At 31.8% G+C, this 15893-nt stretch overlaps 1 protein-coding gene across 1 annotated transcript in view; it reads right to left on the bottom strand.

Moving 5' to 3' along the window:
• Positions 1–3710: 3710 nt before the first annotated feature.
• The window catches only part of LOC127862756 (galanin-like G-protein coupled receptor npr-9), a 37849-nt gene continuing 25666 nt past the window's right edge, over positions 3711–15893 (bottom strand). Inside the window, exons 2-3 of the mRNA XM_052402011.1 lie at positions 7398–7521; positions 3711–6510 (exon numbers count right to left, since the gene is read on the bottom strand). Of these exons, the coding sequence (XP_052257971.1) occupies positions 5477–6510; positions 7398–7461 (1098 nt within the window). The 5' untranslated portion in view covers positions 7462–7521 and the 3' untranslated portion in view covers positions 3711–5476. The remainder of the gene's footprint in view (positions 6511–7397; positions 7522–15893) is intronic.

The raw sequence follows: 15893 nt of genomic DNA, 5'->3' as shown, positions 1-15893 counted from the left end.
AATATCATTTCATTGAGCGAGTGACTTAACGTGTGTTTTTATTTTATTCCGATTTCAGACTTATATAGAGTTGGGTACATTATATAATAGACATTCTGAAAAAACACTTTCTTATATTTTTCATATGATGAAAAAAAAATCGATTTCTGTGACCCTCGATAAAATAAAAAATTATCTGCTTAACGCAGCTAACACACAGTTATGCATGTGATGAAAAAAATATGTACACAACTATGTATTTTGGTATTCGATTCGATAAAAAAAAATCCGTGAACTTAAAAAGCTTTACGAATTATTATTTTATTTTACGTTGTATTTCAGTGTTATATGATGTTATACATCAAAAGTCTCTCAAATTATACTTTAAACAACATGTAACACAATTATGTAAATAGTATATCATGTTATGCGTAAGGTACAGTTGACGTGTTATTGTTCATGCGGTTGGTCTGTGTAAGGATCACTTAAGTTTTTACAATTGGAATCTGTTTTGCATATGTTGTATATAGTTATCGGAATACGTATACTTGTTTGATACACATGTTAATTGTTTGATTCTTAACTGCGTGTGAAGGTCTTCAAATACAAATTGTTTATATGTGTTATATTTGAAAATATTAATACATTATGATAGAATATACTAGCGTTCATGAAACTAATCCAAATTCATGTTGGCTTCATAGTTTGACGTCGGTTTCATGTAGAAAATCATAAACTGTTGATATCAGCATTGTCTTCATTTTCATCACTTACAAAAAAGCAATAAAAAAATAAGAGTGTATCTGTGTTTTGTTTCTTCGTCAGGGTATATTTGAACGGTTAACATATTTATAATGTTAATGTTTTAAAGGGTTAACAGATTCATAATGTTAATGTTTTAAAGGGTTAACAGATTCATAATGTTAATGATTTAAAGAACGGTTAACAGATTCATGTTAATGTTTTAAAGAACGGTTAACAGATTCATGTTAATGTTTTAAAGAACGGTTAACAGTTTCATGTTAATGTTTTAAAGAACGGTAAACAGATTCATGTTAATGTTTTAAAGGACGGTTAACGTATTCATCTTAATGTTTTAAAAGACGGTTAATAGATTTATATTAATGTTTTAAAGGCCGGTTAACAGATTCATGTTAATGTTTTAAAGGACGGTTAACATATTCATGTTAATGTTTTAAAGGACGGTTAACAGATTCATGTTAATGTTTTAAAGGACGGTTAACAGATTCATGTTAATGTTTTAAAGGACGGTTAACAGATTCATGTTATTGTTTTAAAGGACGGTTAACAGATTCATGTTATTGTTTTAAAGGGAGCCGTTTTGAAGCTTATGCTTATACTGATTAAATATTTGTTAATTTTACCTCAGTATCCGCTATTTGTTAATTTCACTTCAGTATCCGTTATTTGTCAATTTAACCTCAGTATCCGTTATTTGTTAATTTTACTTCAGTATCCGTTATTTGTTAATTTCACTTCAGTATCCGTTATTTGTTAATTTAACCTCAGTATCCGTTATTTGTTAATTTTACTTCAGTTTCCGTTATTTGTTAATTTTACTTCAGTATCCGTTATTTGTTAATTTTACTTCAGTATCCGTTCCCTAAAAGTAATAATTCAAAGTATATAGATATGTGTTTATAATTGCTTCAAGCACATACTGTTTTATTATAGGGTAATTTGGATTAATTCAAAGAAAACAACGTGTGACTATTAAGTTTATCTGGCGTATATTCATCTATTTACCATTTGGAGCATTAACACAAATATGTTCCTTTCAGTAAAAAAAAAACAATTATTTAATTCAATATGGTTATAGTATGATTTGCAACGGGTGAAAGAATGCTTTACACAGCCACTAGTGAATTTTTTATTTCGGCAGTCGCTAAAATGCAAACACAATGGCATACCAGCCATGTCTATAATTGCAGACTTAAAGATATGATAAGCGCGTATGTACCGTAAAATAAGTTAAAATAATTGACAATCATGACACAAATGTAACATACATGCTATATAATGCTCGTGGTTTTTGACAAACCTTCCAATGTAGAATTTAATCAGGAACACATTAAAGTATAAATAAAAACATCACAAGCACGTCTTCGCGTCAATTAAAATAGGATGTATGTCCTTTATGTAAAGGTTATGCCATTTCAGGTTTTTCGCGAGAAACTTACAAGACACAAACACTGGTCAATTACCATGTTTACCACATGTAAATGATTAAGCGTAACATTTCTGCGAGTATTATTTTAATATCAATGTTTTAAATGTTGCGAACGAGAAATATTGTAATATTGCAAGGTTTAATATCATTTCGGTGAATTTCATTATTTGCAAACACTTTTGCCATACATGAAAAAAGTCGGGTTGATGTTCTCAACGCATAAACACATTTCTAGTATTGTGTCACGTGTATGTAGCCTTTCGAATAAATACAAAGAACAGTTTGGTCAAATTTCATTATTCTGCAAAGTCTAGATTATTTGCTATTACATCAATTAATGTTGCTCTTGTCGTTCATGTCTCGAATAACCCAATCTGATATGATTAGATAGTCATGCTATTTAAATCGTTTTAATTTCAGGTTTTGTAAAGGAAATTATGTTTTGAGTTTGTTTCATTAGATCTTTTTTGTTTTTCCGGTGTAATGTTATCACAAAAACGAATAGATTGCGGTCATTTTGATAAAAGAAAGGAATCGGTGTATTTAAAGAAAGCAATGGCTTTATAAATTACTTTATTTCATTGATTTAATGCCAAAAGAATAATCGCTTTGTATTTTGAATATTATGTTCACTATGTTACACAACATTGCGGTAATTATTTCAGATATCATGAAATCCATTAATAATAGCCTTTTGATAAGCTGGCGCCAGACTTCTCGATACAATAAAAAAGTAATGGAAATTAAAAAAAAAACGGTTTAATAATCAAGGACATTTTTTGTAACGAACGTATTAGCAATCGACATGTCAAATATTAACATAACCGCCTGATGCGCATTCACCAGTTGGGGTAAGCAAAGCACTCAAACCGCTCGATCTGTCACCACAAGTCGTACAAAGGAACTTATCTTTAGCCGTGCTTATCCCTTTCCCACTTAGATACGTATGTTCACGCATTTGTAGTCCCTTAGAAAGTTATATTTGATTAAAGACCTTTCTTACTAGATTCAAGTTGTAAAGGCTTCATCTACAAACCTTATACACTGATGAGCAGCAAACAGCATAAAAACTGAACAGACTGCGAGTTATTCGCAGGCTGTTCTGGTTTTATGCTGTTTTCACATAGCCATTTTCACTTTGCTTCTGAGTTGGAAAGGGTTATTGACCAAACACGCTAGAAAGTCGACACTGGTACGGTTTTGTAATTTTTATGAAACACTTTACAAACATATAAGCGGTCTCGAGAAGCTGTTCGGCGACTTTTAGCTTGTTCTCTGCACTATTGAAATTAAAACAGGTGTCGTTATTATGTTATAACAACGAAAGTAGTGTCGTTCCGTAAAAAACAAAAAACAATATATATATTACTTTCCCCAACTTACCAGCCTACATTCAGTTGTAGTAAACAGTTTGTTTCTACATTAAACTAGTAATGCATTCTTCGAAATGCTTAACCCGTTTTGACTTCAGTGCAATATTTAAGCATAAAACACATAATTTGCGAACATCTTTTATTGACGCAAAATACATAAACAAGCACGCTAACATTGACTGTAACAATAAAAATGATGACTTAAAAAACGATGACTTAATTATCAAATATGCAAGTCATAAGCCAAAATGTGCACGGATGGACTTTGTTACAAGCAAATTGAGTCGTTGCATCAATTCGACGCAATTTAATTCAAAGTTTATCCCGCTTTTCTTTTCTTTTCAAGTAGCGGTGAAGCAATAACTAATAATATTGTTCACAACATCTAGTTACATTACCATTAAAACAAAACAAAAATTCATTTACTACAAACTAAAATCTTAACACGTATGTGTTATATTTTAAGAGTGTTCGAATTAAGCATATAGAGATTGTCCTCGAACAATAATTATTTGGTTAAGCATAATGATTGTATATGGTATTCACTCCAATAATCACACTGGACAGGTGTATCATAATAATAACTATTATAATGTTTTTTTTTACCGCAGATATATACATACAACACAATATATTTTTGTTTCTTTAAGCTGTCAGAAATAAGTCAAGTATAAAATTACAAAAATAGTATGTTTTAATATGATACAATAAGATGAAAATCATTCAGCATTTGTGTTAAATTTCCTTTGATTCATTTGTGATGAGTTACTCAATCCGAACTTGTGCACATTCAGATTCCATACATTGATGTTTCACGTGAGTTTGTGAACATGCGCAAAGCATGCTATTGACAAGAAAAATCATGAATATATGTAACTTTCAACAATTTATTAAAGCGAGACTATACGATTTTTATATGTGTTAAATTGTAATATAATGATAAAACTATGTTACAATTACACAAAATAGGCAGGAAAAATTATACATAGAAGACGAATTTCATAAAATGAAGCAAAGACAAATTAGCGCCCCGAGTCGATTGGGACGAAGATATTAAGTACAATTTTTCCTAAATTAACCGAAGCATTCGTCTTTTATTAGAATCGGAGTTAGGTTCGTGTGTCGTATGAATAGATATCATTGTATGAAATTAAAATGATCCGTAAAACTAAATTTAGATTCACATCGTACATGCATGGTATACATGCTGGTGAATTCGACTGTACAGACATTTTCTATTTCAGAATTAAATATCTGGCTTATTTCGCATTTTGCGACTCATGTTCTTCTTAACTTTTATATTTATTTATATTGAAATATATGTATAATAAGTGTTTTACACATTTTATATAAATTCATAAATATTTGACAAAATCGTATAGCCTTGCTTTAACCTAAATATCACATAAACTTTTTCTTGCCACTAATAATTGGAAAAAAACTTCAAGAACATGTTTTGTATAGTTTATATCTGTTCTCAGTGTAACATACCAATGTCTTTATCCAATTATTTAAATAAGCATTCACTTTGAAGACGTTTCATATTCCTTGCACATCATCGGTGTAAAATGGTCTATTTACGATGGATTTGAAAGAATTAGGTTTAAAAGTATACAATACACGTCATTTGTATGTATCGTTTAATATGGCTCCACACGAACTTATCATTTTGCATGTGGTACATTACGCAATAGAAGGTGATGTTTACATGTATCAATATAAAGCCAACGGAACAATAAAACAAACGATAATGACAAACTATTCTTCTTATCCAAATATATGTTCAGACCTGCAGAAGTTTATTCATATTCTATTAATAAATGCACTTTAAATAAAAAAATAGTGAAGAAAATTTAAACAATATACAAGAAACATTTGCAGAATTAATAGATTCGTGGTGTTATCACCCACGCAAAAAAAGCAAAAACTTTCGTCACCATAAGCGGATAACCTCTTCTCTGGTTTCTTTTGAACTCTTGTAAGTGAAGCTACGACTTGTTGTCCTCTGACGATTGAAAACCTTTCGGAGTTCAAACCGAAAGTTCTTGCCGGATAGGATATAAATATAGAAATTCGCAGCATAATTGACCAAGGACAACACAGCTGCAACCTCCATATACGGTGTAATCGCGAGGTACAAACTGAATGCGTCCTTTCTGCCACGCGATTTCAATACCAAATCAAATACAAGAGACATTGTCAACAATGGTAACAAAGTTCCAAGGAATGTAAACGATACAATCAAAAGCATACTGGTGGTGCGGTGAGATTTCCTAATTGGTCTATTAAATCGACTGCGCTTGTCCTTGTCCTGCTGTAGAATTTCACGTCTAACTTTAAATATCTGGTACAGAACCATGCCGTTGCATACGAGCACAAACCCCACAGGCAGAATAAAAGTTAATGACATGTTGTAAAAGTACATGTGAAGGTTCACATACAGCTCCCAGAAGCTATCAATGGCCCCGCAAGTGACTGTATCTATTTTCTTCACCATAACAAGCCGAAAGACCTGACTCAAGGACAATCCAAGGAAAAGCAAAACTATGGCCCAAGTCGCCCCGGACCTTCGTCGTAAAATAAACTTTTTAAACGGGAACCAAACAGCTAACAACCTTTCTAAAGCCATCATAACAATTAACCACGATGACATCAAGTAAGCGATATGTTCTATAAAATTAAACGCCTTACATCCAAAGTCATCAAACTTTCTGAATATTGTGTTTGATTCCCACGTGTCAGATGAATATTCGTCAATAATTCGTATTTGCCGGATGAGAAGCGTCAACGTGTCAAATATGGCCAAGGCGCTGAGGTACTGCGAATACGATTTGTGGCGAAGAGCTTTAGACTTCATCACAATCAAAGACAGCACGTTTCCGACTATTCCCGCGAAGACAATTATCGGCGTCAGCACGAATTTGATCCAGAATCCCCATTTTGAAGGCTGTTCAAAGGCAGGAAAATCTAAAAGCAGTTTTTGAAATTATAGCAAACTGTGAAGTTTAATCATTTTCATGTTTTTTTACATGGGCGTACATTTATTGATAAACTAATTTATCAACGTAGCACAGCATTAAAAGAGTATGTGGATTTAAACGGATTTAAGATGTACCAACTTTGTTTGTATACCAAATTTGTTGGCTGTGCCGATCTCAAGTCTATTCAGGAATAAGTATATTGATGACAACGTTATTAATAAAAAACAGCATTTAATAGCGTGTATATTCCTATATATCACAAACATGAGGCATTTGTTGTGATCACTATTAACAACGATTTGTATAACACTCGCTTATTAAACACACATATGGGAAATAGGCATTATTGTTTATGTTTGCCAGGCTATGTGCATGTGCATAACTTTGTGGAAAAGTGAATTGTTGGGAAAATTCAGACTTAATACATACTTTACAATTAAATGACAAAAAACATAATCTATATCTATATTAATGATGCACACGTACGACGATAATGAAATGTAAGTCTAAAATTAAATAAGTTTTTACAGAATTGATAAACATTTCAATAGAACGTTCATAACACATCAACCATTCCCAAGAACACTTAGCATTTTCATTGTGTAACACAATAGTCACGAGTTGTTACTATCTAGGACAAAGGTCTATACATCAAAGTTAATGTGACTTTCAAAACTTATGATAATGCAACATATATTAAAGTGTTTTCTTACCTACAATACACGGATAATTTTCTTGCAACATGATTTAACATGAACATTGCAATGTCAGTATTAGTATTTTATATAGTCGTATAATTTCAGATGGGAAAAAGTGTCCAAAACAGGACCTCATTTCAAATTATTTTAGCATGTATAAAAGAAATTATCTTACCTGCGTAATAATTATCACTGCCGTTTTCCGTAATCCATTCGTAAATTGTGGTGTTGTTCTCCATTTTCAGTAACTGAGCAGTACTATTTCAAGCAAATGAAGACAACGTATGCAATAACACTGACTGAAACGAATAAATACACAAATTACTAAGTTAACAAGATCCTATCATATATACTGTACAAATATCCTTTACAGTTAATAAATACAACAAGACAATTTTGTGATAAATACAATTCATTATTTTAAACATGGATGCTTCTCGATCATATAAAACGAATGATTAATAAAAGGCAAACACGCATACTAATTTCTATCGAGATTTTCAAAAAAAAGTAGCAGGTGGCTGGTCAATAAATATTTATTGTCGACAAATGCCATATGTAAGATCAATTTTATATTTAGAAACGCATTTAAAACCATATGGCGATTTTAATTCCGAAGCAATCTCTTCAGTTCCACTGATTGAGACGGTATTTGTGATAAAACAATGTCAACAAAATAGCTCCAATCTCGAACAGTTGCTATTGAAATGGCCTCTGCATTCCAGCAACATAATCTTTACAAACAGATTTTAGACTACGCAGAAAATAGTCAATAATCGCCATGGCCATTGTAAACAAGTCAGGCCCTGTGCGGAAGCGACTGACGTCTGTAATACTGAATGATGATGTTGAATCTACAGATAAACATGTCAGAGATTAATTTAATAGTCACGAACCAGGAGTGTGCCGTCCTTGTAGAGAATTTTAGTAATTGAAAAATGACTAATCGCATTTTATTAAATTTTAAATACAATGTTTTCTATTATGTAGTATATGTCAGTTTATTTGCGTTTAATATGTAGCATTACATATGCTTATAGTATGTATACATAAGGCAACCGTATGTTATTGCATATCACGCGCGATGACACGTACCTTAACGATATCAATTTAAATAATATAATGTGAATAATAGACGTGGCATAAGATGGTAGTTTGCATGAACAATAAGACCCAGGATGACTTCATAATTTTACATGACAAAAAAGCAAGAAATAATATTTTGTATGAAAGGATATAGCTGGTATTTAAAAATGCATAGGGAAGATTTTAATTGTCGTCTTGTTATTTAAAATATACAATAATATAAAATATATAAATCCAACGAAAGAAACACATTTTTGTGTTTTACTTTATTCTTAAGTACAATTAATAAACAAGAATGCTTCACAAACTCGATTATTGTTTGTCTGTATATACGACATGAATGACTGAACACGTTCGGGGGGATAAATGATCAATATTTGCGCGCCATTTCAGCTAAAGGATAATTACTGTCGTTTTGAGATTAGTAATGAATTTATGATACACATGTGGTTATGGATAATTTACAGTGTTTATTTTCCATGGAATAAAACTCACACTGAAAAATAGATGCTGTTGATTGAAAATAATGCTAATTTTCATGTTTTCACTGCAGTATAAACTCGTATAACATTTTAAGCTGAAAAACATAAATTAGAAGTTATAATAACTATGTCAATCCGTATTTGGAGATCTACTATCCACGCGTTCACGTGGATTGTTTCTATGTTTTTACGACTTTAGTACAGTCAAGTTACCATTACCGGATCATTACCCATAGCGGATCACTTTGATGTTCAAGACTGCGTATCGCGATAAATAGTTGACATTTTAGATAATATTTTGCACACAGCATCTTCAAGGCCTGTTCTTTAAAACAGATTGATTTAGTCGCAATCGGAGCTACTCTCCGTCAAACCTTTTGGTATGTTTTGCTGACATGTATATACGACTTTGTTGACTTCCGTCTCGTTTCTAAATCAAGGTTGAATTTTTTTCGCGGCCACATGTTATAACTCTGTTGGAAAGTAAGAAGTTTACGCATCAATTAAAAGCAATTTAGTAGTCGTTCTGCCTGCAAATGTCCATTTCAGTTTTGATTCGTGTTTAAGATTTTGCAATACCTTAAATAAAATGAAGAATTAGCACAATAACGTATCAGGCAAGATAATCTGCGTATTAATAATATATTATATTTAAATATATGCAAATCGTGTTGATTCTTGCAATAAATGATCTCATTCTTACGACTTAATGTTTTATTTATGTTTCAGTCACGTGATCCGTTATGGCTACAACTGATCCGTTAATGCATGAATTCTGCGGCGAAAAAAAGGTATCACAAATACATTTCGCCTTCGTTTAAAAAAAAAAGACTATGTGCTGAATCAGTAAGCAAAGGTTATATTTTATCAAACTGGTGTAAAAAAAGTCTCAAAACATTTATGGATTTTCACCAGAACAACTTAAAAACGCTACTGATCCGGTAATGGTAACTTGACTGTATAACAAAGGCGTAAAAAAGACATCGATATTTATTTTAACAGTTTTTGTTTGTTACAGACATTTCTTGTTTATGTTGTATGTCCCTAGTTCTTATGTTCTTTAATATGACAATTTTATTATAAACACATTCATTGGTTTTCGAAAATCTGATAAATGAGGATAAATTTGAATGTAATTTGAACATGTTATGTCCAAGACAAAATTCCTGTTTTTTAGCAGTTCAATTTCGAAATCAATTGCTATATTTAGATAAGATCATCCTACATTTAATATAATTGTCCCTGTGTAATAAGCAAAATTGTCGAAAGTTCTACAATCGCGCTTTATCATGAACATACAAACGTCAGTCCCTATATTATTTTAACTGAATTGGAGCACCGGATGAAAAGCAATTTGACGTCTTTGGGCTTAAATAGGTTAAAGGATGTGACTCACATTGTCCACTATGAATCTTCACAGACGAACGTGTAATACCAAGATGACCACAAGGAGTAATCGAAATAATGGCGTAAACTGTTGTGTGTGCTTTATTGTTCACACGACCGAACGATGAATGTTTTGATGATAACAAGCATTCATTATTTCATATGTTACATGTATTATACTTTAATAGCTGTCCGACAACCTTTAATCGGATAGTTTGACATACCGTACTTTCTGATCAAGGAGCACGCCATTACATGGACTTGTGGCAGCTGTATGTAATTACATGTCTAAACTTGAAACTCTTGGAACCGGACAGAAATGTTACGAATACGAAGACATAACAAGGATCAATCAAATTAATTTTCGTGGGCAATTATTAAGTAAAACAAAGTAAATAGATTTGCTTGATTGAGTAGTGCTTTGTTAATGTAAGATGTTTAACTTACGTCAATTATATTAAACACAAAAGCGTTCAAACAGTACGTGATCGTACTGTCAATATCATACAAAACTCGTCCATTTATTGTTAAATTGTACACAAACATTTTGATATTGCGGCAATCCAAGAACAAAGCAGCTTTAAACGCTCTTTATCAATTTGTTAATGATTGTTGGCTATAACTGTTTTCAGTTGTAGTGCAGCAAAGAACATACGCAAAAGTCTCATTTAACAAGATTTCTTGGTGTAAACAAATCTTCACTTAAAATAATTGTGTGCGTTTCTTAGACGCTTTTCATATTGACATTTCAGCTAGAGCATGGTCTATCTAGTCCATATTTTCCAATTGTAAATACAGTGTTTGCTGTGTAAACACTTTCCGCAATTGAAACCAAGGTAATGCTCTAATTCAAGATGAATAAATATCATTATTAAAACGACATAACATTCGATTTGATTGATGAATCGATAAATGCTACATGTAATATGTTTTATATTGTTTGATGAAAACTATTTTGCCATGATAAATCAATGTGTATTTAACATGTTTTATAATTAACCTGTGCACTCTATTATACTTCTGCTTGTGTTATTATCTTCGAAATCAAATTAAAGAATAACGAATGTTTGTACTTCTGAAGATACAATGTCCTTAGAAAAACCTGTGTAACTTTTTTGCGAGTATTAAAACTTGGATTTTTGGCGAAGGAAACGAAGTGATATGCTATAAAAAAACACGTTAGAATGAATCTACAAGTAGTGAAGGCAACTAAGCGCCTCTGTAAGTGGAAGAAATATGACATGAAATATTTAATCAGGTCTTGATGAGGATAAATTGAATTGTGAAGGTTTCCAACGGGTGATGGGTCTACGTTATTGCCTTAACGTTAAAACGAGTACCGCATAACAGTACAGTTATCTGTTAGAATGCTGGTCTTGGTAAGAGATGCTTAGAGCCTAAGCAACTTAATTTACGCATCAATCTAGCTTGCATTGCAGAAATACAGGAAAAATGGGAAATGTTAAATATGACATACTGATGTTCAAACAAAACCAAACACCATAGAAATACTCAAAACAAGGATTACCCACGGCAACTTAACCTATTAAATACTTTAAATAATGAAATTAATGCACTTGTAATGTCAAAAACAATGATTTATGTATCTCAAAGATGCCTTACTTTGCAAAGTTTATCTTTAATATTAAAGTCTTAAAAAGATAAGCATCAGTACTTCACACTGCGGTTGAACAAAAAGTAACACGTGTCCGCACGAGTCTTCGTATGTAGTCATTGACGTCCTTTAAAAATAAGTATTGTATGTATACATGAACATTTATTTAAGTTTTTATGTTTATCCACTTTAGATATCATGCAATTGAATAATTAAAGGATTCATTTTTCTTTGAGCATATGAAACATTGTATATATCGTCAGTGAATTTAATTTCAGTTACACTTCGACGCAAAAGTCATAATGTAGAGGAAAACATCTGAAGCAAACATAAATATTCTGCATGCTTAATAAAACAAGCCATTTAATCTTTGTATATTAACTACCCGATGATTAAATTTGGCCGCGATGTTTTTCCGAAAGTAAAGAATTTATGTCAGAAATCATAATTTAAACTTTTACATATGAAATATTCAACGATAGGAGGTATTGGTGAAGAGGCAAATGTTAGTAGTCCTCACTCACGTAACATAATTAGTGTGCAAGAATTATACCAGCGTTTGTGTACACATTGACTATTTGTGACCTAAACGCTCCTGAATTTACTTTATATATAAGTAAGGCGAATTATAATATAATCGTAATAATTAAACGCCTTGCGGATCGTACGGGGCCATGCATAAGATATATAACTAATTTTGTTGTACATCTCAAGTTCATGAATAATTGCTAGTGTCAGTGCATCTTGAAACAAATGGATTGCTTATCGTTTTATTGGTCTATTTCAAACGTGTATTTTACAAATAAAATAAATTATTGAGCGTTTAAATTTTAAGGAATATGCATATCTACGACAAAACTTTTTTTGCGGTAATTTTTACCTACACGCCTATCACGTGTCTCAATTGACTTTAAATACATGAAAATACACTGTTTTCAGCCATGCATCACTTGTGTTATAATTATGTTTGGAGACATGGATTTCTTGTTTGGACGAGCACACACAACGGATCGACGGAATAGTCTTGCAGTTCTGTCACAGATAAGATCTGACGAGGCATATATAATACCTTATATAAAACTACCTATCAGCTTATAATGATCGCGATCAAATAGATAATTTAAAAGCTCTAAACTGTTTATCGTCATTTCATAATAAACACAGTAATATGCTAATTTGTATAAGGTTTCTAACTTAAAGTTGAAATCAATACAAAATCGTCTACGTTCTCACTTTTATCACAACTAAAAAGTTCATCATGATTGAACACCCGAAAGCCAGTTTCTCAACTTTTATTTTAGATTTTGAATAAAATGGATGATCAGTGAACTTGTACATCAGGAGTGTTTGTGTTCTCTTAATTTAAGCTTTTTGTATTCGCCTATGATGCAAGCATACATAAGTCAACGTCTTTACTTGCAATTATACTGTACAATGATAATAATTAGTATTGTTGGACTAGACGTTAAGGTACAAAGTACCTTTTTTACAGAGCACATTGCGAAATCACTCACACATAGATCCAAAGTACAACGCGTACTTAGCAACACAGCAATTTTGACGAGAAAAAGCACAAAGAGGAAGACTATTTGAATTTCAAATGTTTTGTTTGCATCACTATAAAAAAAATATGCAGTGATACAAAAATATGCTTATGTACCTTGGTGAAAGACATCAAGAGGGTAAAAGCTGTGAAAATTATACGGGCATCGTTCTAGTCTTCCACGGCGTTCGGCATAAACACATTACAGAAATAACGTACTTAAATATAAGCTCACTAATTAAATATTTAAGGTTGATTTTTATACTTTATTTAAAAAAAAATCCCAATGACTGTTTAGTTGAATATTTACATATCCTCCAAATATTACAAATAATAATTTCTAACCCTTCAATACAAAAAATCAAATTATGTGTTATTATTTCTTCATGTGTGAATCCTAGTCATAAATACTGATGAGTGATTTCATATAACGATCGCGCTGTGTTGTGATTTAAGTATTTATATAATGGAAATGAGGTAAAGAGTGTAGCCGTACCTAATTTAATTACTGTGTCGACACGTTTGATTTTGCAAAATGATTTTTAACTACACAATTAGTTGTTTATTGCATTTATCTGTGAACTTAAAGTACAACTTAGTTGAGAAAATTGCTGCATACATTGTGTAAAATGTCGTCCCTATCTGGTCTTTCATTTCATTTTTCACCTGATCCTCCATTACTCCTACGATAAACAAAGACTTTTCTGCGACATCATTCCGATTGGACACCAATTACTTTCCGATTCCTTGCCAACCCGTCCATTTTATACAACAAATTGATTCACAAGCTGATTTCCAAGTCCATAACACTTACACTTTTCAAAAACAAACTAAACTAAAGTTTTGATTGAGTAATTTGATGGCTGTCTTTACTAGTACGATTGCGAGAGACATTTGACTCACATAGGGTTATGTATGTTTGTATTTCTTGCGAAATAACTTAGGTATCGAGAAATGTAATGCTGGAAATGAAAACTAAACCACCTCACGTTGTTTTTCGTGCAGAAACATTTATCTGATTATATATATATTATTAAAAAATTAAGTAGAACTAAAAGCAAACAGAAACTATCAAACTGAGCAAACTACGGACGATAGTGAGTTTTACATCAACGTTTCACTTTAGCCAATTAAATATTTTCTAAATGCTTCGTAAAACAACCCATTCTATTTGTTATATGAAATTACATCAGCATCAACATCCTTTAATGGGACGATTGTTTTCCAATAACGTAATGCGTACTTGTCTGAAAATGTAAAATTTGTTATTTATCGTCTAACTTTTGCCTATTATGAATTGTGAGTCGAAGGGTTCGCGGAAATTCAATGGACGCATTCAATGTTTTTTACAAGTATAAGCTTAATGTATGCATTCTGTTTTGCGCTTTGTCTAACTTATGTCGATGACAAAGAACAACAAAGACGATAAAATTACTTACTTTGAACGGAAGTTTTTGAATTTTAAAGTTGACTTCTGTGATCACGTAATTATTTTATCACCATTAAATTATATTTTTGGTTTTTCTAAGTGTTTCGTAGGCCGTAAACGCTGTTTTTTTGTTGTTGCTTAAAAACATGACATTTGTTTCGCTTTGTTGTAACAAATTCTATAACTATAATTGCTAATTCGGTTAAAAGGTGTTGTCAATTTTGACTATTATCTTACATTTTTACTTGCTTTTTATGATGATTGGCACAAAACCATACAAAGATTCGAAAAATTATCGAAATATGGAATAAGCTCTGCTTTAAATAAATTAACTGTAATACGTTTTGATATGCATTACCTTTATTTTACCCTCAGAGTATCCAAGGTATAAAAGCCATGTTTGAATTAAAGATGTAATGTTGAAGGCACATTGCTTAACATTTATAAATGATATAGGAAGTTACATTATCACATGTCTGGTACCTGCAATGTGCCTAAATGATTTTGTTGAATTTACAGATAAACATGTTGCAGACTTCTTTAATAGTAACGAGCCAGTAGATTGCGGTCCTTGTAGATAATTTAGTTAATTGGACAATGACTGCAAGTATTTAATTAATACTTACATAAAATCGATGTATGTAGTAGTCTACGTAAGTAAAATTGCGTTTAATTTAATAAAAATTAATTTCTATAAAAATTATTTCTTTTATTTGAAGTAGCGAATACATTTCTCCGGTAGATAAAGGTTAAAATATCGTATCAATCATAAGATACAAGAAGACGACAATATACCATTCGTGAAATCGATTTCGGTTATGACTGTCTGACGTCACCAATACGGTATAAAAGCTCGGGTTTCACGTATCTCGTCTTTTTGCGAAATAGCTTTGACTGAAAAAACCTTCAAACCCGCTCAAAGAGAATGCTGTTAATTATGTTTAACCTTTTTGTAATGTTTGAATGTACTGCCGAGATATTTATTACAGAATGGCTGTAAATCTGTTGCGGGCGACCACGGAAAACGTTCAGACTACATCCACCAACTGTACACGACTCGTCGGTAAGACGTAGGTTTAATCGGCGGACCTCAAACCGTGGATAGCGGCGGCGCCACGGTATGGATACAT

Source organism: Dreissena polymorpha, chromosome 16 (genome assembly GCF_020536995.1).
Source record: "Dreissena polymorpha isolate Duluth1 chromosome 16, UMN_Dpol_1.0, whole genome shotgun sequence".
NCBI lineage: Eukaryota > Metazoa > Mollusca > Bivalvia > Myida > Dreissenidae > Dreissena > Dreissena polymorpha.
Note: the sequence above shows the minus strand (reverse complement) of the source record. Positions and strands in the feature narration are given on the sequence as shown.